Source organism: Triplophysa rosa, linkage group LG6 (assembly GCF_024868665.1).
Source record: "Triplophysa rosa linkage group LG6, Trosa_1v2, whole genome shotgun sequence".
Classification (NCBI taxonomy): Eukaryota; Metazoa; Chordata; class Actinopteri; order Cypriniformes; family Nemacheilidae; genus Triplophysa; species Triplophysa rosa.
This window is the reverse complement of record NC_079895.1, coordinates 10956125-10983690: the sequence shown is the minus strand read 5'-3', so window position 1 is coordinate 10983690 and position 27566 is coordinate 10956125. Positions and strand designations below refer to the sequence as shown.

The window sequence follows — 27566 nt, the reverse complement described above, 5'->3', positions numbered from 1 at the left end:
CAACTTTTGCAAAAACTGAAGTAAACCAGCAGCATTAAATCGGACAAGTAGGTTGTGATGGGGCTTCACTCAATTAAAACGGGGCTTCTGATTGGACTAAAGCACATAGAAGTCAGCGTTGTATTTGTAAAAGGAACTCTGATTGGACAGTTGTGCTGCGACGGTAAACTCTGATTGGACTGTTGGCCAGGAATCTCCTCAAGAGTTCATTTAATTGTACAGGTTGTAGGAGAAGTTGAAGTCGATGGAAGATGTCGGAGTCGGCAGCTGTTTGTAATATTTGTGGCTCGGCGTACACATTGCCCGGTATAAAAATAACAAAACTTAGGCTTATGGTTTTCTAATACATGACACTGTTCAATTGTAGTTGAATGTCAGGTATTAGCGTTTTTGTAATATGACGTGTTAGACAACACGTGACTAGATGGTTTTTCCAGAAGTGTAATAATCCGTTGTTTTTTATGTTAACGTTTTATGGATCCTAATGCAAATGTTATTTCATGCAGATGATGAAGTTTATGGGAATCTTCCGCGCGTGCTGTTGTGCAGTCATATCGTCTGCACCACATGTCTGCGCGCGCTTGAGTCTCCTCAGAACGTCATCACGTGTACGGAATGTGAGGTGAGTTTCATTATTTGTTCAAGCTAACAATTCCTTGAACACCGCTTCACATGATGCCTTACAACTATCGTACTCATGGTAAAATCGGTGTGAAACACATTATAAAACGGTAAGTTCTGGTCCTTGATTCTGATTGGCTGAGCCGAGTTCTAAGCCGTTATAAAATACCCCGATTGATAACGGCTGACCGCATTACATAGCCTAAATATCACTTTATTTACTTTATTTTATGAAACCTTGCTACACAAGGAACAGCCAAGGCGGTTTTAGCCCTCCGCGAAAATGCACTGTAACCCACTGCTTCTTGGGGCGTATTGCTTTATTGTGAAACATGTACATACAGTCTAAATGCCTGCTCACCATAGTGCCACAATGTCAGTATCTTCCTGACGTTGCCTGGTAACCTTCCTGGCGCATCTAGGCATGTCATCTGATATATATTTTTGACTTTCCTCATAGTGGGCCCACTTAAAAGTTCTTATTGAGATGCTAGACGTGTATAGTGCTAAAATGTATTTTCATACTGTAGTAAATTGATTATAGGTAAACCAATGGATTTTTGTTAAAAGCAAATGGGTCTTTTGTTTGGTGATGATGTTGATGATGGAGTTGACTTTCTGATTCAAACTGTAGATAGAAACCAGTCTTGGTGCGGACGGTGTTGATGGTTTAGAGGTGGACAGCAGAATCGTTGGCCTCATCTATACTGCACGGATGAACACAAAAAAAGGGTAAGCCCACCAAGAGTCATAAGTACATTTCTTTAGCTGTTAAACAAAAACTGGTTCAATAAATTGCAAACATGCAAAATAAAGGATATTGTCATTAGGCATTCAGGACGGAGATTGAAATCTCAAATGTCAAAGAGCCCAGCCTCGACCGCAGCTGTCTACACACAGGAGATTGCTGAACTGGTTTGCATTTTCTATTCATTTAACTTTTTTGTGATATGCTGGATAATGTTGTTGTGATATATTATAATGTTGTTGTTATGGTCAAATGTATATAATATGCTCTGCTCTGCTTAAAACGTATGACACTGCATGAGAATATGTTTTCTCTTTTTTTTTTTTAGAAACCAGACCAATGTAAGGTTTTGGATGAAGCGCTTATGAAGGCCACGGAAAACCTGAATAAACTTGATTCACTTTACCAGGTAAACAAGTAAAAAGTTATTCTAGTGATTTCAGCAGTTGTAATGGATCCATCCACACTCAGGCTAACATGGAATCTGCAAATCTCTGTATGTTTTTACTTCAGTTTTGTCATATAAAGGCACATTGCGATTAGTGGTCGACATATGGGTTTTTTGAAGGCACAATATGTAGATTCCGCCGCTAGAGGCCGCACATTCAAAACAGAGATGTTCAAAACAACAACAATGGCATAGCTTGATGACGCTGTGAAGGAGCGTAGAATGATGGAAACTGTCGTCTTCAACTCCGGCGCTAATGGTAATCAATCCGACAGGAATGAGAAATCATGTTTATAGATGAGGTAATAACGTAAATAATAAAGTTTTATTAATGTTGCATTTGAGACATGATCTAATTTCATTATAATGAATTAGACGCATTTAGTCAGATGATCTGAAAACGATTACTACTTGTTCAATAAATTTATACATAACACTCGTGCTAAATGAAGAACAAGACATTCAAACAATAAGACTAACCCTGTTGATCGATATAATAATTGTAAGTTTACTGACAGAATAAGAATCTAAACAGTTGCTGTAAAAAACACATGCAAGATCAGCGTCTCTGTCGCGCTGAAGTTTGTCGTGAAGCTCTCTCCATTTAGAAAATGCAACACCTGTATTTATCGTCGTTTTACCTCTCTTCTTGGGTCATTTGGTTGAACCGTACGTTTACGAGAGCTGTCTTTAACGACAGAACCACCTGCAAACGGTAAAGAATAAGTGTGTTCTATGACGACTAGGCCTGTCGTGACAGCAACTTTTTTTTGGCGATTAATTGCATCAGAAATAATTGCGATAGTCGATATTATTGTCATTTTATAAATATTTTATGCCACTGAATAAGTAATGATAATATAATAATGCAAGTACACCCTTTTAAAGAACAAAGACCTTTAATAGAATATTTGAATAGAATTTAAACTGGAGTGTAAATATTTAAATTAAATAGAACAGACTTGATTTAAGTTACAATCCGTTATGATGGGCCATGCACTCTTTTACTATTTCCCCATCAGTAAAGGGCTTGTTATGTTTTCCTAAGATCCACTGTATTCTTAGTAGGGCTGTAGTCAAGTCCACCGTTGTCGAGTCCAAGACAAGTCCAAAGAGGTTCGAGTCCAAGTCAAGACTGAGTCCAAAGAGGTTCGAGTCCAAGTCAAGACCGAGTCCAATTGAGACAGTCAAGACAGAGACAGAAAAAAATCACGACTACAAGACCACATACTTAATTATTGAGAATTTTTGTGATGCAAGAGACAGCATATCTTCTATTCTAAGATAATCATTTTCATTATTGTTTGTAATGATCAAAAAGACAATTTTATTTGACCTTAAAATAAGGTCATTTTATTTACTTTAGGTATAGCACTAAAGTCACAAAGCCGAAGTGTAACTTCACTTTTTTTTATTGAAGTGTAACAATCCTATTCTGCCAATAGAAAATGTAACAAATAACCAAACACTTCAATATGTTCCCATTCTTGAATTTATGACTTGGTGTCCCCCAAAGTAACCAATCCCCCCCCCACACTTTTTAAGGAACTTTTTAACACCTTTGTGTGTGTGCGCGTTCGATAGTGGAGCTGCCAGAAAGAGCAGAGGCCCCACGGCTCGTTTAAAAGCACGTTTTGGTACCAATACTTAAATAACATGTTCATATAGCAATGACAATAAAAATACGATCAATCTTATCTTGAAGCCCTACTTTCTAAACTCATAACTACTTTCTAAAAATATTCATATGCAATACTAACTCTGAAACATGGCATTAACTTACCTCTCTTTGTGATGCCTTTGCAGGTGTCTTACAAAATTGGATGTTGTCCCACAGGTTTCGGAGAAAGTTTTGTTGCAAAAAGTTTCCTTTTAAGCGCACTGTCGATAAATTCTTTATGGTTTGTAAAACCAAATTTTATTATGCCGCTGCTCGCTGACATCGTGCCTGATGAATGATTGATGCTGTTCAGTTTGCGCCGCGGACGAATCGTTCATTTGAACTGGTTTGTTCTTTTAAGTGAACCAGTCGAACCAGTTCACCTGAATTGTTTGCTTTTAGCGTCTCCCGTATACACTTAATATTACCCACAAATTAATTCAGTTCTTCACTTTCTGGCGTGCATGACAGTCCCGAGGACTTGAACCAATATACCGGAGTTATTTAGTTACACCAACAGCACACACTGAACTGAACTGCTGTGTGAAGAGAGAACTTATGAACATGCGCGGCTCTCGTTCTTGAGTCGAGAGTCGGCAACAGATTTCGGATCACAAGAAGCATGCTCTATCAATGTTTTGTTTTTTATATATATATATCTGGACTCGGTCGAGACCAATGACCAAGTCCGAGTGCAAATACCAACGAGTCCAAGACAAGTCTGAGATCAACGTCTCGAGTCCGGACTCGAGTACTACAGCACTAATTCTTAGTGAACATTCTTATGCTGGTTGTTGGGCGGTAAGTGAGGGAGGGAGGACCCGTGTAGATCTACTGGGCTTTGAGCTAATCTATTTCCGTGTCCTTACCTCGGACTGCTGCGGGTAGTTTCTTCAAAGTGTCTATGTCTAGTTTCATAATGCCGTTTAAGGTTTCCACTTTTGATAACCGCAACAGACTCCGAGCAAATGAGACAAACCGGTCTCGTGCATGTCGATACAGGAACAATAAATGCAAATCTCTCGACCCATTCATCTTGGAAAACATGGTTTTCAGCGTCAACTTTTCTAACTTTTGAAAAGGACATTGTTTTTCAGTTACTGACAGTTACATCTGTCTGCGCGCTGTGCAGCGACTCTGTCTCGGCTCTCTTCACTCATTGACGTCTGAATGTAGCAACAGTGCGCATATGTTAACTGTCCGTGGCGCCGTAGGACCCAAACTGCTACTGAGCGGACCTTGATGTGCCTGCTATAAATTTGATTGCATTAGAAAATAATGTTAGGCGTTCATTTATTTATTATGTCAAAAGGCTTTGAGGTCCGGACGGACGCATCTCGCGTTCCACATTCGGACCGGAGTCCGCTAGTTGGTGACCCCTGGAGTAGAGCGTCTTGTTCACGTGCTCCTTTGTTTTCATATCGGAGTTGGAGGTTTGCGGCTTTGACACCAAGCCGACTAGGCCTACTAAAGTATTCCGAACTGGCTTTATTCATCAGGAAAACACAATATAACTCCTCGAGTCTTTTCACCTGCCGCTGTCTGCCCCATGTGTGCGACTGTGCGTGCGCGTGGGATTGTGTGCGTGCTTGCGAGCCCTGCTTTTGACACACAGGGCAGTGCTAACAGAGACAGTGCGATCGGATAAAGTGTTCCTGTCATTAATTTTTATGTAAACAAACGCATTTATAAACACAATGGCGATATATTGCATCACCAAAAACTACCGACGTCAAGTTTATATGTTGCACAATAAGTTGATCAATTGACTATCGCGACAGGCCTAATGACGACTGACCGAAACAAGCTAGTGGCTTGGTAGATGCTACAAACTATAACGTTACTTCCGCATTTTGTCCACGTGACTGAGTTGTCATGGTTTCTACGGCAGTAAAAGCGGAAACCATGGGTAACGTGGATATGACGCCTGTAGCGAGGAAGGCAGGACGAGAGCCGTGGGGCAGGAAGGCGGGCCCGGTGGCGTGAGTGATAATGAGTATCAGCTGTACGCGCACCGGTCCCGCATGCCTCACGAGGAGCTAGGGAGCATAAGAGGACGAGCGACGGGACTGCCGACGAGAGAGACCGGGCCCGGAAATGTTAAGTTTTATTTATGTTTGTGTGGCCGGCAGTCGACCGTGAGGTGGCTGCCGGCCTTTTACTTCCGTGTTATTGTTTGTTTATATTTGATTAAAGTTTATTGTTTAAATTATGCCGGTTCCCGCCTCCTTCCTTCCCTACATTGAACTTTGCTACATTGGTGCCGAAACCCGGGAGGAAGGAGGGACATGCTGTCGAAGAGCCCTCGCCGCCGAGCGGCCTCGCGGTGCTGAGGAGTTCGGGCAGCGTGGACGAGGGACGTCCGCCAGCGGCTGCCCGAGGCAGTGGTGCTGGAGCAAGAGGAATCGGTGGGGACGGAGAGCTCGCGGCCGTGCTCCTGGGACGAGGTGGGATGGCGGCCATAGAGGGAGCGGAGGAGTTGCCGCCGTTGGCCGTGAGCCGGAATCCTGTTACCAACAGCCATGATGGTGAGGAACAGGAAACGGGGAACTTGTTGCCGGCTGCCAGAAGCCATCGCCGGCCGCCAGGAGGCGGAGGAGGATCGGGCCGTCCACCAAACGTCCAGCACCACAGCATAGCACCGCGAGGAAGAGCCTCTCGGCTGGCTGAGGACCGAGCGACCGGCGTGTCGGGGAACCGGACTTTTTTTTTTTCCTCTCTCCCCTCTCTCGTCCCTGTCGCTCGGGGTGCTCCCGGCTCCGTTCTCTCGTCTCGTCGGTGCGTACCCCCAGGCGCTAGGGCTCTCAAAGGGGGGCCCCCCGGGGGGAGTAAGCACAGGCGCGGTGGTACCCCCCGGCCTGTGAGGGGCGATGGGGGTATGTAGCGAGGAAGGCGGGACGAGAGCCGTGGGGCAGGAAGGCGGGGCCGGTGGCGTGAGTGATAATGAGTATCAGCTGTAGCTGTATTTTGATTTATTGTTTAAATGATGCCGGTTCCCGCCTCCTTCCTTCCCGCTACACGCAACGTGTCCTAGGATGAAATAGCGTTTTTTAAACCTTTTTACTAATAGTTGGAAACATTTGGGATATTGCAAGTACTCAACTGAACAAAATATATAACACAGGCCTAGGATATTTTACTGCAAAAATGTTACATAATATACCTTTAATGGCTGATACAGATATTAAGAAAACACTGTGGCTGATTAGCCGCAGTGCTCTAGACTAACTTTTTGCACTGGTGCGCCTAACTTTTTTTCTTAGGTGCACCAGCACAAAAGTTAGGTGCACCCAAATTTTCGACCGCATCGCATTTAACACTGCAGTTTTACCAGTTCACTTTTTTTTTTAAATCGCTGTCCATATAGGCAAAATTGACTTGTAAATGATTAACTAACAATCTGTTCAACATAAAGTTCTTTATTTGAAGCACAATTCTACAAGAAAGGTAACTTACTGAAAAAGAGTTGATGCTTAAAGTGCTTCACTGAACTGAAATTTAAACTTAAAACATCTCAAGATAAATGGACCAGGGCTTGACATAACCTGGGAGGTTGATGGCTCTGTGTCAGAGCATTGCTTATGATTTTCGGACGGATCAGGCCTTAACTTAACATTATTCACGAAAAAGTTGTCAATCATTCTTTTCATCTTCTCTCATCATCCGCGGCTACATCCACTCTGTTTGAGTAGGCTCCTCACCTCTCTGTCTGACTGCAGCACACGTATTTTCACACGTACACACCAGAGGTTGCGCTAGACTTTTTTATTGTCCGTCATTTTGACTGACAGGCTCGTAAAAATCTGTCGTAATCTATTATTATTACCCGTCACTATGGTGCAAGGTGGCGTTAGGTGGTAATTAGTATGTTCGTGACGTCATCACGCTGTACTTGCGTCTCGGAACTTGTTGTATTTTAATACAACTGAATGCCCAATAAAGCCGTTGTTGTTTATATTCATCTATATATTTAATGTTTTAGTTCATATGTGATTCGATCTGGGAAAACCCAACACATGGTGCAAATTTATATATTACAGTTTTTGATACCATATTCAAGCCCTTTCCAAATCAGTTTTTATTTTGCTCATACCTTGTGTATGTAACAAAAGTTATGGCTGAGGTCGGCTGAAGCGCTATGATTTTCAGGAACGAAATTTGGAGGAAAACGGGTTTAAAGTTAAGTGATGAAAATAAAAGAACAACAGCAGTATCACAAGTAAAAGTCACTTTACAGTGGTAAAAGACTTACTCTAATAACAAATTAATAAAAAAACATTTCCTAGTGTTGAAGTCTATAAAAATACTGTACAAAACCGTTTGAATAAAACGAAAGTATATTGTTATAACTACACAAGGAATCTAGTAAACATTATGGACAACAACTAATAAGCAGTGAAGCAAGTTTTACCTTGTTTATGATGTGCATAGTGTCTGAACTTTTGATCATCCCTTGTATGTTTTGCGATCGCGGTCCGGCTCACATGAGCAGCGGACCGGGGATAACTCCCGGTGCTGCAGATGGGGAGCTCTGTCATCTCACGAAAACGTATAAAAAAACTTTGCATGCCGTAGTTTACACAGGACTGGCGGGAAATGTGCATTGATACTCCTTCATTCTTCATGTTATGTGGTTGACTTTGATAGGTGAACTGTCTTTCGCACGCGTCCCAGCGCGACATCCGACTGGTTTTCCCTAGATCGCATCACATAGGCTATGTCTAGTCAGTAACAATGACATGTGAAAACACGCACGTCCCTTCGCGAGCATATCACGCTCTAATGAAGGGAAATGGGGAGTTACGAAATTGCCCTTATTGTAATTCGTCAAAATGCCGGACAGACGACCTTCAGATTTTTCCGTCACTGGTAAAAAAAATCTGTCAATGACAGAGAATTTTCGTTTAACGCGACCTCTGGTACACACACGTACAGGAAAATCTGGACCACGGCCAATCAGAGGGGGTCCACCCTTCACTATCTCTGATTGGTTTAGACCACGATATGGGCCTAATGTGTGTCTGTTGTTGAATCACAGGAAGACTTTCAGAGTCGCAGAGACTTTTTTTCTCCCTCGAACGGCTGGTCGCACCGGTGCGACCTCACTTTTTTTTTTAGTCGCACCATTGAGAAATAAGGTCGCACGTGCGACCAAATTGGTCGCACTCTAGAGCCCTGAGCCGATATGAGGCCGTTATAACACAAATGTATTAAAGGTGCAGTGAACTAGGACCACAATTTTAACCCGAGCTTTTGTTATACAAGAGGGAATCGTATTCAAGCGAACATCCTGTAAGTGTCAGACCTGAAAACGCCCTTGTTACTGAAATAACAACTGTTATTGACACGAGGCTCAGCGAACTGCAGGTCCTGGAATGTATCTATGTCATAGATAGGTTGAACACTGCCTCCACAGAAGAATATCAACGCCTACTTCTCGAGCCCTGCCCACTGGTTCACGCATGACAGTACTGAACACAAGCTGCACGGAACCAGATAGAGCGAGTGTAAGCATCATGCCGTTAAAGATTGCAAAATATTGTGCAGTGCCTGGTTTTGGAAGAACACAGTCGCTGCATAACCTTCCTTTGGATTCCGACAGTAGGAATGCGTGGTTGAAGTTCATTTTTAAAGACGTTCCAGCTCACGTGGGGAAAACATTGAGTGTTTGTTCGCTTCATTTCAACGCGGATTCCTTGAACAAGTCTTTGCGGAGAGACTAAAATTAAAAAGCAGTGCTTTTATGTGAGTAAAACATATTTATATATATTTATCACTATTGCTTTGTTAGAGATCTCTTGATATGCCCTGATAGTATTACCTGGGGACCTCTAGTCATTTGTAATAACTGTAATCTGCATCTCTGTGATTTGGTGGGCTCATATATCATTTTTCAAGGTTTTATCTACCGTTTGCGAATAATGGAGACTGTTTTGAAGTGTTTAGATATTATTTCTGGTGCTGGGTCATTTTGGCCGGGAGTCTACCATTTGTTTATTTATCATGAAAACTATAACATTTGAGACCCGCGATCGCGGGTCTTAAATGCTGACATGTACTGTCATATATCACTAAACACCATACAACTATAGGCTATACAAACTATACGCAAAGCCTTGCCATCACATGCGGGAAATAAGTCTGTAAAATCAGGTTACGTAACGTTACGTGTCTAACCAAATTCACAGAAGGCTCCAACTAAGTCAACTACGCAAGCTGCTATCCAATCATAGCAGTGGGTGTCTTCTATGCGGCCCGCCCTTAAAAACCGAGCGTTTCTCCAGCCGGCCTCAAAACCAGGGTAGAAAATGGCCTATTACTTATTGATTTTGATGTTTTCGAATGTAAAAACCACGCAGACGTCATAAGTAGACATCAGACAATAGTATAAAACAATAAAAACGGCCAGTTCACTGCACCTTTAATTGATTACATGATAGACATACAAAAGGTTTGTGAAATTAAATGAACAATTATTGTGTATTACGTGCCTATGTAACACACTTAAACACACGAAAAGGTCCACACATGACATATACATGATAAAAAAGAAAAAGAAAAATATCGGCCGATATATCGGCCACCGCAATATATCGGTCTATCACTAACTGCGAGTATTAGACCTGTCTCACATTTTGTGTCTGAGGCAAGAAGTGTGTCTGCATTCACATGTGTGTTTACACTGATAGCAAAACTGTGGCTCTTCATAGAAAATAAAGTGATTCATGGTATTTATAATTAGTACAATATTTGGCAAAAAGTGACCCAAAAAGTCACTTTCAAGTGCTGTTACAATTGTTCATGTTGTTATGTGTATTTGTCAAGACTCTAGTCAATGGTATTCCGGCTCAGCTGAGGAAAGAGAGATCCAGAATTATCAGAGAAATTGATTTTGCCGTAGATAAAGCAAAGAGCATTCTGCTTAAAAGGTATGTGGAGGTCAATTGTTTCTTGTGTGAAAGTATTATGTTTGAACAACCACAAATCGCTCAAAATAATCTTTTCTTTGTGTTTATTTTGTTTTTGAAACCAATTTATTTTGTTTAGACGGAGCGTGTTGTTGTCCAAATTGAGTGCTGTGGATCTTCTCTTCTCGGCTGGCCAGAAGGAATGTAAAAGAATAGAAGAGAGAGTGAAAGAGCTACGGACTGCCATTCAAAAAGCTCGACATGTCCGTCAGGTTCCTTCTCTAGGGACTTACTGCAATCTAGATGAGGTAATTCTGTATTGGACATCATTTACCAATGTGGGATGGTCAGTGGAAAGTGAAACATTTCAATTTTTTATGATTTTTTTTAAAGAAGATTAGTGCGTTGTGGATTGTAGTTATAGTTTTAATGTGTTATATAGTATGACTTATTTATTTATTTTTAGATTTTGGAGACTCTACACATTCCAGTGGATATTGATTCATATGACATGAGTTCTCTGTCCTTGCGTTCAGGACTCAGGTTGAATACACTCGCTTTATGTTCTGCTTTATGTAATAAAAGAGAAAGTTTAATTAAAAATGTACATTTGAAGGATTTACTTATCCTTGTGACAATACTTTTTCCTTCTTCTTTCTGAACATAATAACATATATATATATATATATATATTTGTATGTAGCTGCAGTCTTCAGGTGGACAGTCTGACTGAATGCTTTAAAAACTATCTTAAAATCATCAATGATGATGATGATGTGTAAGTGTTCGTGTAATGTACTCCATTTCATGTGTGTAAACAAGTGTTATTTTATTATTGACCATTATTAGACTACAGACGCTAAAACTGCAGGCATTCTGACTAGATATATTTTCTTTGAACAGTATCTTGGAAGAAGTAACAGTCGAGCCTTTCCAATGCCAAGTGAAGAGTGAGGAATCTGGGAAAAGAGTGGAGGTCTGGGACAACTCAAGTCTGGGTGCTACGGGAAGTGACAACGCCAAGCTTAAAAAGAAAAGCCATCAAAAAGAATTTCCAGAAAGAAAAGCAGATAGTCGTAAATTCCTTGCAGACGTTATGGAACATACAGATGCTTGCGCAGAGATGGTAGAAACAGGTGTGTGGTAATATGATTACTCTAAGCGATAAATTATCCGGTAAACTAAAACATTTATAAATAGTGCAAGTGAATCAGATCATATTAAAACCGTCAACTAAAGAAATGATCAGCAATTGCATTCATAATGTAATAGTGATGGTGCAGGTTTACTAAAACGTAGTGTGAGTAGGGCTGTGAGTAGCAGTTTTTTAACACCGTGGTGGTAGTGTGGTGGTTGGGAAATATATATTGTTTATATAAATAATATTTATATTATTATATTTGCGTGTAGCAACCACATGAGTGGAAGAGAGATACAGGCCTTATTTAAATATTTTAAAATATGATATCTGAAATAAATGTGGATGAAACATCCGTCCATGTTTAAAGGTGCCAAAGAATTCATTGATACAATATGTTAAATTGTTCTCTGATATCTACATAGAAGATATGTGGCGTTATTAAGTGCCAAAATGATCCAGAAACGGTTTTACAACCTCAGAATTTGTCCCTAGAATGAAAAGGAGGAAGCTGCTCTGATTGAGCTCTGCTCTGATTGGCTGTTTCGCTTCGCTCTTGTCCTCGTTGTCACAATACAGCAGGTGATGGTAAGATGAGTGCGATAAAGCAAAATATTAGCGATGGAAAACGTATTACAGTTCTAAATAATGCAGGGCAAGCTGCACTCTGGAAGAATTATGATCTTGTCATTACTGTCAAGACTGGCCCGTAGTGTCCTTCCTCAGCATCCCTGCAAGTGACATTAGCAGCAGCAGCGAGAGGAACTTCAGTGTAGCTGGGCTAACTTTTAATCAGAGGAGGACGGCGCTTAAACCAACAGTCTATTCAAAAATGATTTTTGACTTTTACACCTGTTCACCCACAGCAAAGTTTCGTTATTGGTAAGTCTGTGGTATTTCTTATTTTTTCTTGTGCGTTCACTGCTGAGGGGGCCGCCGTGCCTTGATGAAACTGTGTTTCCTTTCATGTAGCTATTTGTTTAATTATCATCGCAAGCAATCATAAAATGCAGCACATTTCAACAAAGCTTGCTGTTAAACGCACTTCGGGTCGGGTTCGGGCTTAAAATGTAACTGTAATAGTCGGGCCGGGTCAAGTCGGGTTAAACAATCTCTGGTACGGGCTGGGTTCGGGCTTTCGTTTAAAGCCCGTGCAGACCTCTATAGCTCACACAGCAAAACATATTCTAATAGCATTATAGTCGGAATTTCCCCCTTCTTAAATCAGTATCAAAGCGCTGAGCGAAGCCTGCTTGATATTGTCCCAGGTTTGAAAAACTGTCCCTTTCACTTTCGTCACGTGACTCTCGCTGCTCTTACTTTATAACTGTATAAAGAAGATGCGTGTCTGCGCAGCTTGCGTTGTATAAAGAAGACGCGCATGAGTTTATAACTGAGAAGCTTGCACTGTACAGATGACACGCACCTGACTTGATAACTGCCCAGCTCGCGCTGTATAAAAAAGACGTGTCTCTGCGCAGTTCGCGCCTAGACACGCCTCACTTCATAACGTCGCGGCTTGTTTAAAGAAGACAACGATGTCATCGTCCATCGCGAGGTTTCACTGTAGACATCGTCCGATGCCAATTTGGTAGAGATCGCCCAACCCTATTCATAATACCTGCAGAACTTCCGATGATTCGGCTGTGCACGTCCGGCTGGCCTAGAACATGGGCGGGTATATGCAGCGTTGGGGGCGTACATCCCGACTGTAATGTCACAGTCGGTGTTATGTTGGGATTGGCCTCTTTTTTCAGTGGTCTTTTGCATGCATATGATTTACACAAGAAGGAGGAAACAATAGTGTTTGAGGCTCACGATATGTCATTTTCATGTACAGACCTCTTATTATTCATCTATGCCTAGGTAAATACAGTTTCCATTCTATGTCCATCAGTGAAACATCCGTCCATGTTTAATGCGCAAATCCATCAGTGAAATGTCACATTACATATAAAACATTTAAACAAACATAAGTAAATAATGAAAACTTAAATAATATAAGAAATATGAAATAAAAAAGCTCTTGTTGCAGTGACAACTTCAGTCAGTCGCGTATTAGTCCTTAACAATTCCATTTGAAACAAACTGTTTAAACCTACCTTGGCTTTCCTATTCAGATTGCCATAAAAAAGTGACTTTTTCCTACTCGTTGATTCAGAAGATGTGCTCGGAGCGCAAATGAATAGATGTCTCTCTGCAACCGCGGCAACCTGCGCGCGCTCCGACACCAAGCAAGCAGGTCATAGCCAGTTTTGATTTTATGTATCTGTTCATTTCCCAACAAGAGCCATTGCAGAACCCGCAGAATAACCTGGGTTTTGCCGTGCACTGTGTGTTAATGTAAAATCTTTTAAATAAAACCATCCACAACTGAAAAGTTACAAATAGCAATCCTTAATGCAACTGTCATTTTTATTACACTTATATTTGTCACATTGACGTGCACTATCGCCAGTGGCAGTTCACCACCGTCATGGTACTTTACCACCGCGATGGTGCGGTTGTCACGGTCACCATCACAGCCCTAAGTGTGAGTGAATGATTTTATTTTTATTGAAATGTCCAAGAAAAAGTTCAGTTTGAGTAAAATGATAAGCTTGAGGGTCAGAACGGAATGGGTAAATACAGTTCTCAAAATTTTTCCCATGTGTGATTAGGACACAGTACACTGCTTCCTCCACCCAGGCACAGAGAGAGACACTGGATGAATCGAACACAACGAATGCCCCAGCTTGACAAGTCTTCAACTTCACAGCCTAAATGTATGTACTTCCCTTTTTAGGTCATGTATCATGACTCAATGAACCAGACAACTGTTCTTCTGCCTTTTTGGCAGTTTTTCTTTTTACATGTAGCTTATAGGGTAAGTTTATCCCAAAATCAAATTTGTGTGACTTTTTTTTCTCACCCACATGACGTTAAAATGTTTTGAGATCTCCCGGCGTCTTCAGAGTACAAATAAAGATATTAAGGTGACATCTGAGAGATTTCCAGGCCTCCTCATAGACATAATGGTCATAGTTGTTGTCAATGTAAAAGTTTTGAACGTGTGTCACGTTCAAGTTTTGAACGTGCACCAAAGACTGACATGACAGAGGAGAATATATCGAGAAAAGTCGTTATTTTGGTTTGTTTTTCGCACATAAAGCATTCTCGTCGCTTCAAAAAAATTTAATTGAGCCACTATGAGTGGATGGACCAATTTAACGATGTCTTTAGTACTTTTCTGGACCTTGACAACAACTATAACCATTATGTCTATGAGGAGGCCTGGAAATCTCTCGGATGTCACCTAAATAGCTATATTTGTGCTCCGAAGACGCCATGAGGTCTCAAAACATGTTTAACGTCATGTGGGTGAGTAAAAAATCACACAAATTTAATTTTGGGATGAACTTACCCTTTAAGGACATAGGTCAGAAGTTCCGTCGGTCCAAAATGGTTCTGGTGGAATGATAAAATGACCTGTATGAACGTTACATAAAGTGGGCCAGACAAATTGAAACTTGCGATTTTAGGTCATTTTCGGGTAAAATGCATGAATTTTTTGTTACTGTTTTGAAATGTAGTGGTGCACTACGTTATTGTGAGCCACATCGAGAACCCTGGCAATTTCCACGTACGATATATGATGGAACACAAGTCAGCACATAGACTGACACAAAAGATCAACGCATTCTGCTCAGAAGAGAGTAGCCTCTTCACATTCAGTGATGAAATCAAGACGGGTATGTGCATCTTTCCCCTCAATGTTAAATATGACTTCCTGTTCTGCCTTTAACAGTTCAGTTTTGAACTTGGAAACACCTAACAGGCTTTTCAGTTGTTGATTCAGTGTGTATTATGGGAAGGTTTGGGAACGTGTGGCTGATCTGACGTGTTTGTTTGTTTGTGTGTGTGTGTGTGTGTGTGTGTGTGTGTGTGTGTGTGTGTGTGTGTGTGTGTGTGTGTGTGTGTGTGTGTGTGTGTGTGTGTGTGTGTGTGTGTGTGTGTTCATGGGCAGACTCTCTGCTCTTTGTCTGGTGGAAGATGGATACGTGGTGTAGAGGAATAGTGACCGAGCTCTTTCAGAAGGGGTGTATCCAGAATGTTCCTAAATGCCTCGCTTCCGAAGTCTCCCGGCTGTGTTTTTTCTTCTTGGACCATGGCTTCTCCAAGGGATTGACAATCCCAAGGTGAGAATAAACACTATGTGTAAGCTTGGCAGGAAAGAATTTGTCATGATTAAACATACACAATGTGTGTTGCATACTTTAGTTATTTAAACTAACACTCTCTAAATTGATCTGTATATAAGACTTTCCTTCACTCTTTTTTTCGCTCAGTCTTTTAATGTTTCTTTCCTGGTCTCTCTGCATTCCTCTCTCTATTTTTCTCAGTGATAAAGGTTTACGCAAGTTGAACGAATGTGTTCGGAAACCTGATGCAGTTGCTCTGGCTGCAATAAATGCCTGGATTCCTATGGCCATCAAATGTTCCCTTAAAGATATTATTCCTTCAGACCTGGTGAGCTGCTTTGAAAACATCCTGTTTATTTTTGGGATATTTGCAGTGTTGTTGACTGGAATAACTGCAAATTTTGTTCTGTTGGTTTTAATTTGCTATTAGGTCAAATTTGCATGTCTGTTGGTGCTTAAATAACTTTCTCATCTATTTTCGTTTGTAGGACCGCTACAAAAAGTTAGAGTATTCAGAATTGTTTTGTTGAGGCTCGATTGATAACTGGCGAGCCATGGATGCAGTTGAGTTGTCATTGTGTTTTCATGTGTGCATTAGGTGAGAGGGTGGACTACAGAAGCAAGTGATGAGATGAGGTCTCTGCTGGGCTCCAAAGCCGTTGAGATGCTTGTGTTCGCGGATGAAGGCGGCACGCTCTTGGTGGATCTGAAAAAGGCACCAACGGTGTCTGTTCGAGAACACTTGGTTTTCATGGAACTGGCCAGGTCTGTAATGGCCGGAATAATGAATCCTGATGATTTTTTGCAAACTTATGTCATTTAATATTGCTTGGCACTTTGATGTCACTTTCATTATAAGCTTTTGCTGACTACAAGGATTAATATGAAGTATGTTTGTGTGCAGGTTCTACTGTCCTATGGCAGCTCCTGGATCCAATAAGCCCTTGCTGTTTTATCCTCCAGTTCACCCCAAACAAGATGTCGAGGTCAATGCTGTGCTTTCTCATGTCAACACACCTTCAGACTTCTATGTGCAATTAGTGGGTACAAAAGCACACACACACACAAATGTGTTCAAATTCTTTCATCATGTACTTGCTCTCATGTTGTTCCAAATCCAAATGTGAAGATTTAAAGAATGTTGCAGCGATCAATAATACAGATAAGAAAAGATCTTTTGGTAACACTTTACTTAAAGAATTTATGTATAATGCTTTATAAAATAGTTTTAATGTATTAATGATGCCTTGTAATACACCTTATAATGCATTGTAATGTCCCATGAATAATTTTAACTACAGTTAATACATAATAACCCTGTTACTTGTTACACTTTTTGCATTTTTTATTTGGTTATAATTCTTTACAACACATTTAAAGTCCCAGTGAAATAAAAAATTACAATGCCTGTTTTTTCATGAAATATTGCAGCGCTACACAGTATATTGTAAAAAGTTTATCCATGTGGGTCATTCTCTTTTCAATAATCGTGTGCCCCCTCATAATCTTTAGTTAAAATCTGAAAATGCACTTTCGTCCTGTAATGACTATCCATCTTAGATGACGTATGTTAGATGGCGGAGCATCTGTTAACTCCTCCCCTTCAACTGTCAGTCTGCTGCCAGTTCCATTTCAAAATGCAATGGCTTTTTTATGCATCTAATCAAATCGCAGAGAAAGAAGAAAGCTACGCCGACTATTTTTCTCATTCAAAATTCCATTTCACTCGGAAATGCGTCAAAATACGGAAGTAAAAGCGATCGCAACTTCCGGTTCACCGGGACTTTAATGTATTACAACACACATGAACAATTATTATGCATCATACCCTTTAATAACCCTTTATAATGCACTATACATAAAGTCTTTAAGTAAAATGTTCTCAATCTTTTTTGTTCAAATTTTCTCTGTAAGCCGGTTCAAATGAGGGTTTTGTGTAACTGTAGTAGTTGGAGATTTGTGTTCGTGTGAACTTACAATGTGTGGTTTGCAGGTTGAAAATATGGAGTACAGGTTGTTGCACTCGAAGCTTCAGGACTGTTATGGCCCACTTGCAGCGGACGATGAGTTCCAGATCTACTGCCCCTCTCTGTCACAGGCTTGTGTTGCTCGCTATGACCAAGAGTGGTACAGGGCCCAGGTCACAGGTGTGTTGATGTGTGTGTGAATGTGCATGTCAGGCATAGAAACTTGTTAATAAAACCTTAAAGGGTGCCTGTGTTTATTTCATTTAGGTTTCCCTGGTGGTCGAATGATTGATGTGCGGTATGTGGACTTTGGCTATAAAAACATTCTCTCTGTGAAAGATTTGAGACAAATAAAGGATGAGTTCTTTGCTTTGCCAGAAATGGTAAGATTGAAAAACACACACAAACCTGTCACAATGTCAAAATCTAGTAACTAAATTAATAGCAAGAAACGAAACTGTGTGTCACAATGTTGATGGAGAGTAAAGTGGCTGAAAGAAATGTAATTCTTCAACATTTTATTTGTCCTTTTGTTTCCCAGGGGGTATGGTGCACTTTGGCTGATGTGTCCAGTTTGGAGGATGTGTGGAGCAGTTAAGCATGTAAAGAGCTAAAGGAACTTGTAGAGAATAAACTTGTCACTGTTGTGGCAAAAAGTAAGAATTGACATTCATATGCATTATCACACAACGCTGTACCAGGTGTATAGACCGCTCTTGTCAGATTTGTGGTAGCAAGATTTAAAATTGATATTTTTTGTGTGTTTAGGCTGCACACCTTTTTTGCATTACCGTTATTGCGAAGTACATGCACTTGTGCACATTGTGACATATTATGACTGACCAACGTTTTGAAAATATTTTTGTTGCTCACTTCCTATTCAGAGCTCGTGCCCGTCACTAGACCTGTGCCTGTGTGTCTGTTTGAGATCAGTGATGATGGTACCGGTGCTAGTATCGGAGAGCTGTTGGTCAGAAAGGGTCTTGCGGTTTCCAGTAAACAGTTAAGTGGAAAAGATGCAATCTTGGATGTCCTTTCCATTCTTCCTTTTTTCTCATCTGTGTTAATATGTCATGCTCTTCAGGGCTCTGGATAAAGACCTCCCACCACTGGAGACAACTGTGTGGGATCCTCCGTTTGAAGAGGAACTGCATGTTGAGCTGACTTCCCCATTTCCTGATTCTGAAGATCTCAAGCCCACCCTGACCCTGCCCACTTGTCTCAACGACATCAGGATTCGTGTGACACACGTCACCTCTCCTGGAAACATCTGTGTGCAGCTGCTGCAGTTTGACTGCCACCTAAACAGGTCTTAGGCTTACTTCTATTTCTAGTTTATGTCACCGTAGATGCAGGGGGTCATATATTAAAAGGGAGCTCACGAATCTGAGTTGAAAGTGCTGAATTATTGTAATGTTATCAGAATCCATGACATCCTGAAGAATCTGTACAGTAAGTCAGAGGCACAGGAGATGGAATGGGAAGGGGAGATGTTCTGCGCCGCTAACAACACAGGAGTGTGGGAAAGAGGACAGGTTTGCAGTGTGTCCTCCAGCAGTGTTGCACAGGTAGACTTGCGCACACTTTCATTAAATGATGATGGAATTTTCATTTTTGGGTGGAGTATCCACTGCAGATTTGTTGCAAATCTGTATAAATGTCTATGTTCTGATGAACACAAAGAAAGATATTTGGAAAAATGTTAGCAACTGACATTGGAATAGTTTAGAAACGGACATTTCTATGTAATGTGATTGGTGTGTTTATTTTTAGGTTTTGCGTTGTGACTTTGGCAATATGGTGAATCTCCGTGTGCACAATCTCCGACCCCTTCGTCCTGATCTGATTGGCTCTTACTTACTGGAGTGTAACCTCAGTGGTATAAGGTAAATTAATATTGTACATTTTTGCCACTGCACAACACACCACTAAAGGAAGGACAGGCAGGGGGGTTTCGAAACAAAACCCAAGCTGGATTTGAACTTCTGCCTTTCACAAGCACCTTGACTAGGCCAAGGCTATCCAACGTGTCCTATTTTATAAGTGCATGTATTTTTTATATTTTTTATTTAGCTAGTTTGTTTCTCTGTTAGGCCAGCTGGTGGTCGCTCCACATGGACAGCCACAGCATGTGAGACAATCTCTCAGTTCTTGACCGGCGCGATGGCTATAATGACCATAAAGGTAAAAGTCAAGAAGTTACAACACTCATAGAAAACATGAGCAAGTTACTTAATAAAATGCAAATCATCTGTTTATTACCTCCGTTCAGGATCCAACTGTCAGGCCGGTGTTGATATATCTGTTCTGTTCAAACCGGGCTGGTCAGAACATCAGTATCGCAGATTTCCTTATCAGTGAAGGTCTTGCACTCAAGGAGAGAAAGTAAGAAAATGTGAAGGTCTTGGGATGCAGATGTTAATGTTTTTTTATTTCTAAAAGCTCTTTACTGTCCTCATATTCTGTATAGTAAGATATTGATGCTTTTTATCATTTCCTTTTCAAATGCTTTACAAAACAGTGTTTTAATTTGGTACACATCGAACATAAGTTAAAGAAATGCTCTGATGAAAAATAAGTCAAGTCAAGCTTTATTTATAAAGCACTTTTTAGAACAACAAGTGTTTACCAAAGTGCTGTACAAGCATAAGCAATACAATATAAGATAAGGTAAGAGTAAAATAGAATAAAATGAAATAAAAATAGCAGCTCTCACACTGAGTTAAACACCAAGCTATAAAAATGGGTTTTTAAACTGAATTTAAAAATAGTGAGTGTTTGGGCCTTTCTAACATGTAAAGGCAGATTATTCCAAAGTTTAGGCCCCGCCACTGCAAATGCACGGTCACCCCTATTCTTTAGTCTATTAATAAGGACATCTTATGCGTATCTCCCCTTGATGCCAGGACAGTAATAGAATATTAGATTATCATACAAACGTATTCTATGTTATCATTACATAAGCTGTAAATTAAAACATAATAGCCACAGTATGTTGTCCTCTCCAAAGAAATAACATCCAAACAACAGGATTATTAACACAATATTTAACTGGTGTTGTACTACACAACCATTTAAAAAACATGTTGAATTGTGATTCTAGGGACGCTTCCCTATCCCAGAATGCTTTTTCAGAGGAATGTGTGCTGAACGGGGAGGACACAGAGTCTAAGCGAACTGAGACTCCACCCACACCTTCCCCCTGCTTCTATCCTCCACTAGAGAGAGTAAAAACACACGCCTACCCCCCTCCAGATATGCCTCCCCACGGACACACACTCATGAGCATCTCAGCCATCTCTGACCAAGGTGTCATATACGCTATGACGCATGAAGCAGGTGATCTTTTTACCATTTTTCACCTTGACAAAATGCTGCTTGCTTGCTACTGTAGTGTAGTTTAATGTGTGAATGATCTCTGTTAAAATTGTCCTTGAGTAACAGTTCATCTGCAAAATGGCTGCATGCTGAACGTGTATTAGTAAGTGGGTGGTCATGTGTAAAATGGTAATACTGTATATATTATTTGATTCAAGTTACATTTTTCCTGTTGTGTTTACAGTGTGCGAGTTCGATCGCTTACGGGAACGTCTTCAGCAGCACATTAAAACTCTGCCCAGGCAGAAGAACTACAACTGGAAAGGTGTTTTAGGGTGTGCTGTCATGGGTACAGACATGTACTGGTACAGGGGTCATGTGCTGGAGGTTATTGGAGGACACGTTAAGGTCAGCAAGCTTCCATTGGACTTTGATAGATATGCATTACTTGTTGGTAGGGATGTAATGATTCACCATGAGCCGGTTGAAAATCGGTTATAATATGTGACGATCAAGTCGGTTGAGATGTTAAAGGCACAGTTTGTAAAATCCGCCGCTAGAGGGCGCACATTCAAAACTGATATGTTCAAAACAACAACAACGGCGTAGCTTGATGACGCTGTAAAAGAGCGTGGAATGATGGGAACTGTCGTCTTCAACTCCACCACTAATAATCAATCAGACGTGAATGAGAAATCACTTATTGATGATGTAAAGTAATAAAGTTTTATAAATGTTGCGTTTGATGATATGATTTTATTTCATTGTAATGAATTAGACACATTAGACGTAATTCATAAAATTAATTTATTACTATTTAGTCAGATGATCTAAAAACGATTACTGCTTGTTCAGTAAATATATACTTGACAATCGTGCTAAATTAAGAAAAAGACATTCAAACAATGAAACTAACCTTGTTGATCGAATAGTAATCGTATGTTTTCTGTCAGTAAAGGAATCTAAACAGTTGCTGACCTGTCTTGTTTAACACGTGCAAGATCAGCGTCTCGGTCTAGTAAAAATGTCTTTGACAGAACCAGCTGCAAACAGTAAAGAATAATTGTGCTCCATAACGGCTGCGCAAAACAAGATAGTTGCTACAAACGAATACTTTCACATTTGTCCACGAGACTGTGTTGTCATGGTTTCTACGGCAGTAGCGGAAACCGAGGGTAACGCCAGAGGCTGCAAGGTCTGGAGAAAGCGTAACGGCACCTCTAGTCTCTTTTCCTGCATCCTGCTGTTTTACTGCAAAAAAGTTACAAACTGCACCTTTAAATGAATCGCAATACATGGTTTGAACAACAGGGGCCGCTGTGTTTACTGCAAACTTGGTAAACGTTAATATGCTGATATTTCTTTAAAAAATATTTGTAAAAAATCCAAGTTAGGAAAAGCACAGACAAAGTGTTTGTTTGTTTATATTAAAGAGACTTGTAATATTCATTTTTTTATTTGATTTGTTTAGTTTTGTTATTTGACATAAAATATATGTTTATTTTACCAAGAAATATGCAGCATTTGAGAAATAATAAAAGGGCACTTGTTCATTTCTAATTTGTCTCAACTCATTTTGTGAAGAAAAAAATGTATTGTGAGGATATTGTGAATCGTTACATCCCTACTTGTTGGAAATATCTGTTTTTTTATTTTGTTTTGATTAAATTGGCTGAATTCTTGGGTGATATTGTTTTGTTTGTGAATGTTTGTCAAAGGTACGATATGTGGATCAGGGGCTTGTGGAAAGTATTCCGGTTTGCCACGTGTATCCAGTGGTTCTCTGTGAGGACGTGGCACAGCTCTGTATACCCTGTCAGATAAATGGAGTCATACCGGTGTGTGTGTGCTTACTGTCATTTTGGATGTTATACAAGAGATACTCTGCTTTGCAGATGTATTCATTTATAATGGTTAAGGATTTTAGTCAAAGAAAGCAATACTTAATTTCAATGAATATAAATAGGAATAAATATGCATACGTTTAAATCCTCAGTATTTGACTGTTGTAGATTGGAAAGGGATGGCAGTTGGACGCTGTGATGTTCATGAAGGAATTGCTGCTTGGACGTTCAGTCAACGTGCACATAATGGTAAAGTAGATTCTACTTGTTTCTTTTAACATCCTGACATCTAAACCCCTTCATGCATCAAATGCAGTCAGCAGTGTCCCTGTAAACCTGTTGTGCTGCAGGAACACCCCGAGGATCCATGTGGCTGTGTTACCGTGGAGATATCCGTGGATGGCATGGTGCTCAGCAAAATAATGGTGCAGCACCAGTATGCCACCTTTGACCCCAACATCAAAAGCCAAGAGGTCGATGAGTAAATATTTAGGAGGACAGGGTTTGATTTACTTACATAAGTGTTGTCCTCTAGATATTTACTGTGTGTTTATGTGCAGGAGTATGTGGTTAAGCCTCCCATCCCTGATTTTGATGATTGGGACATAAACACAGAGGTAGAAGTTGCTGTCTGTTAATTCTATTTTGATTTGCTCAAAATAACTTAATTGTGGGTCGTCACACAGTTTTCTCAATAAATGTCAAAGCTGGTGCAATAGCAACTCTGTGTTTTTCAGGGCTTGAAGGAACCCAAACCTTTTTTAGGGGTCTATACAGAATTCAAACTTCCTGAAGGGAAGAAACATTTCTCTGCCAAGGTCAAGCACATCCGCTCACCGAATGAGGTATGTTATCATGTAAGCTGATGGGTTAAAAGTACCAGTGACACATTGAGTTGTTTTGAAGTAATGTGAAACAGTGAATGCTTGTCATTTAAGCTTGTCTCGTAAGCGTCACATTGTGTCACTTCCATATTGTTCTCCTGTGTCCCTGCAGGTGTTCCTCTGTGTGTTGGATAAGACTGGAAACCAACAGGAAGGAAGTTTAGAGGACGCTCTCGACTGTGTCAATGACAATATAGAAAATATGAGCCTGCTGACAGACTTCCCCATTGGTATTTTTTGGCATTTGGTTACAGTGCATATTAGTGTGGCGTTTTTGCTCTTGGAGGAAAATCTGACGCTCAATTTCAAGAGCTAAATAAATTTGAGACCTGTGTGTGCAGATTATCCATGTCTGGCTGAGTACAGTGATGGTAAATATTATCGTGCAAAGCTTCTGGGGTTTTCTGATCTCGCTCCTACTCTTAAGCTCCTTGTGAGACATGTGGACTTTGGCTCTGATGACAGCCTACCAGTGCAGAAGTAAGATTTTAAAACACTTTGTGTTTTATGAAAATCATACTAATTACATGTGACATGTTCTTATTAGTCAAACTTGAAGTGTGAAGAGTTTATTTGCAAAAACGGATAACTAATGTTTTTTTATTATGCATTCCAAGTAATATTTAAACAGTTGGATTGTTTTGATTAAGTAATAACTCAAAAAATAAAGATAAATAACACAATAAAAACATGATTTATGTCAATTAATAAAAATTGTCATTTGTCAAAATTGTTATTTGGTTTTGCAAATGAACTCTTCATGTGGTTGTCTATCCTAGACACTTTTAGCAGACCATGGATTATTCTGATTATGTGAAATAATATATGAATAATAATATGAAATACATTTACATTTGGCAGACGCTTTTATCCAAAGCGACTTACATTGCATTGTACTATACAAATACAAATTGTAATAATGTAATAGTTATATATATATATACAGGGTTTTTCCTGGCTCAAAATGAGGCGGAGGTGGTGCCATACTGATCTTGTACACACACACGTAGGCCTACCGTACCTTTAAGTGGCTTAACCAAAGTGACTTTGACATATTAAAAGTTCTAATAAAATTAGATGAAAATGACAATTATTAAGTTATATAAAACACGACTTTTATTCAACCAAACAGATTATTTTAATCAAATAAAGCTTTTTTATCATTTTCAACTAACTTTTCAGCCCACAATAGCCAACTGAATTAACTAGTCTTACTCAATGTGCAAAGCTCATTCACATCTTGCATTCTCTGTGGTTCACTTTAAATGATTCAATGATCTCTTATATTCACTAGTGACTGAAAAGTTCAATAATTTAAATGAATCTGTTCAAATGAGTCATTCATGTGCGAGTCGTTCTAAATGCAACGATTCAACATTCCAACTGCACAGCTAAAGACATTACAATGATGTATATTACGTCATGTTCATTTAAGAAATGTCAAGAAATGAAACATACTTGGATGCAAAACAAACAGCCGTCAAACACAGCTAGCTCTTGTTCTGAAACTCTTTTTAGCGCCTCGGTGTGCTGATAACGAAACAGCGCTTCCACTGTGGCGTAATGTCGCAACTGCAGTTACAAATGACAGTCTGTTAAATGCACGCAGCATTTCTTGTGAAGACACCCGACATAATTTTGGCGAGAGTCTGAGGCGGCACCACATTTGACTGAGGCAGCCGCCTCCAATTTCTCCATGCAGGAAAAAAAAAAAAAAAATATATATAGCATTGGGGGGTCTCTCATCGTCACCTTTTTTCACCCAGATGAGTTTGCATCCCTGTTTACAGCCATAAGAAAATCTGAATTAAACTTGCCTCATTCACATTGGATTTGAAGCAACAAATCCAATCAAAAAGTCAATACACATTTTGTCATAACAAAATGAGCAAAAAATTATGAAAAGAAAAAAATTTACGTTAAAAAAATGGGGTCAAAATAACATGGTGAGTAACCTCCCTATGTGTGCTTTTGTGCTACAGATTGCGCCAGCTTCCTGCGTCCCTCCTTCATATGCCATGTGCAGCTGTTTACGTGAGTTTAGCGGGCTTCAAACCGCCAAGAATGAGCACCGAGCAGGATCTGATCCCTTATTGTCCTCAGTGGAGCATGAAAGCCATGCTGGAAATGATCGACCTGTTAAATGGCGAGCTGACTGCTGTGGTGATTGTAAGTCTCATTCATACCTCACATTGTATTAACTTGTCATTTTAGGCTACATCTACAATAGTAATCTTAATGTACTTTGATGCTTGCTTAAATATGTGCCGTTTAAGTCAACAGAACCACAGTTAACCGTGTTGCTGTACAACGCTGATGGATCGCTTGTTCACACACCTCTAGTGGAGAAAGGCCTTGCTGATTATGATCGTCAGCTATAATCTACTGTAGAAAGTTGAGTGTTGAAGTAAAATATGTTAAGGGACAAAATGTGCCTCAATGTGCGTTTCACGATTGTTTTCTTTGTTTTTGTAGGGTGTGATAGTGATGTTGAAGACCGTGTTTTGATAAGTGTGTGGGATAGTAAATCTTTTTATGTTGCTTTTATATTTGAATACTTGGGTGTTTATGCTACTTCATATTTATTTGTGCAGTTACTTTGTTAAATATTTGAAAAGATTTTAAGTTCTTTGTTGGTGCAGTTATAGCTCATTTTGTTAAATATGTGAACGTTTCAAATGGAAAAACAAATGCACCGTGTTCATGTTTAAGGCTGCTTTAAAGATTTTGTGTTTGTGTAAGATCTTTGTTCAGCAGTGCTTAAATAAAATTTATTTTGATTCAGACTTTCACCCACTCATCAGTTATTAGTACAAAAACCTAGCTGAAAGTGTTTTGGAAAAGTCCCATTCATTTTTCTTAGCGCATGAACAGATATTTTATATCTTTTCATGTGACAACACTAAAGAAATGAAACCGCTGCAATATAAAGTAATATAAATAACAGTGTAAATTTGATGTCTAAACCGCTGGCAACGAAAGTAAGTACACCCCTAAGTGAAAATGTCCAAATTGGGCCCAATTAGCCATTTTCCCTCCCTGGTGTCATGTGATTCTTTAGTGTTACAAGGTCTCAGGTGTGAATGGGGAGCAGCTGTGTTAAATTTTGTGTTATCGCTCTCACTCTCATACTGGTCACTGGAAGTTCAACATGGCACCTCATGGCAAAGAACTCTCTGAGTATCTGTAAAAAAGAATTGTTGCGCTACATAAAGATGGCCTAGGCTATAAGAAGATTGCCAAGACCCTGAAACTGAGCTGCAGCATGGTGGCCAAGACCATACAGCGGTTTAACAGGACAGGTTCCACTCAGCACAGGCCTCGCCATGGTCGACCAAAGTTGAGTGCACATGCTCAGTGTCATATCCAGAGGTTGTCTTTGGGAAATAGACGTATGAGTGCTGCCAGCATTGCTGCAGAGGTTGAAGGGGTGGGGGTCAGCCTGTCAGTGCCCAGACCATACGCCACACACTGCATCAAATTGGTCTGCATGGCTGTCATCCCAGAAGGAAGCCTTTTCTAAAGATGATGCACAAGAAAGCCTGCAAACTGTTTGCTGAAGACAAGCAAGACTAAGGACATGGATTACTGGAACCATGTCCTGTGGTCTGATGAGACCAAGATGACACCATCTGAACCAAATAAGTTTAAGCGTGTGTGGCGGCAACCAGGTGAGGAGTACAAAGACAAGTTTGTCTTGCCTACAGTCAAGCATGGTGGTGGGAGTGTCATGGTCTGGGGCTGCATAAGTGCTGCCGGCACTGGGGAGCTACAGTTCATTGAGGGAACCATGAATGCCAACATGTACTGTGACATACTGAAGCAGAGCATGATCCCCTCCCTTCGGAG

At 40.2% G+C, this 27566-nt stretch overlaps 1 protein-coding gene across 1 annotated transcript; it reads left to right on the top strand.

Annotated features, from left to right (window-relative positions):
* Window positions 1-208: 208 nt before the first annotated feature.
* Window positions 209-26417, top strand: rnf17 (ring finger protein 17). The gene is given in 36 exon segments (XM_057336317.1): window positions 209-306; window positions 507-622; window positions 1256-1353; window positions 1452-1536; window positions 1698-1778; window positions 10303-10406; window positions 10525-10693; window positions 10852-10928; window positions 11089-11163; window positions 11289-11521; window positions 14184-14288; window positions 15096-15254; window positions 15530-15701; window positions 15906-16032; window positions 16303-16469; window positions 16609-16744; window positions 17698-17851; window positions 17939-18054; window positions 18213-18327; window positions 18556-18673; window positions 18756-18980; window positions 19095-19239; window positions 19445-19557; window positions 19765-19855; window positions 19944-20056; window positions 20775-21010; window positions 21234-21397; window positions 22708-22827; window positions 23002-23082; window positions 23184-23306; window positions 23394-23450; window positions 23571-23678; window positions 23830-23947; window positions 24059-24197; window positions 25700-25886; window positions 25994-26417. Coding segments are annotated over 36 exon segments (4587 nt in total). The 5' UTR covers window positions 209-251; the 3' UTR covers window positions 26099-26417.
* The last annotated feature ends 1149 nt before the right edge of the window (window positions 26418-27566 follow it).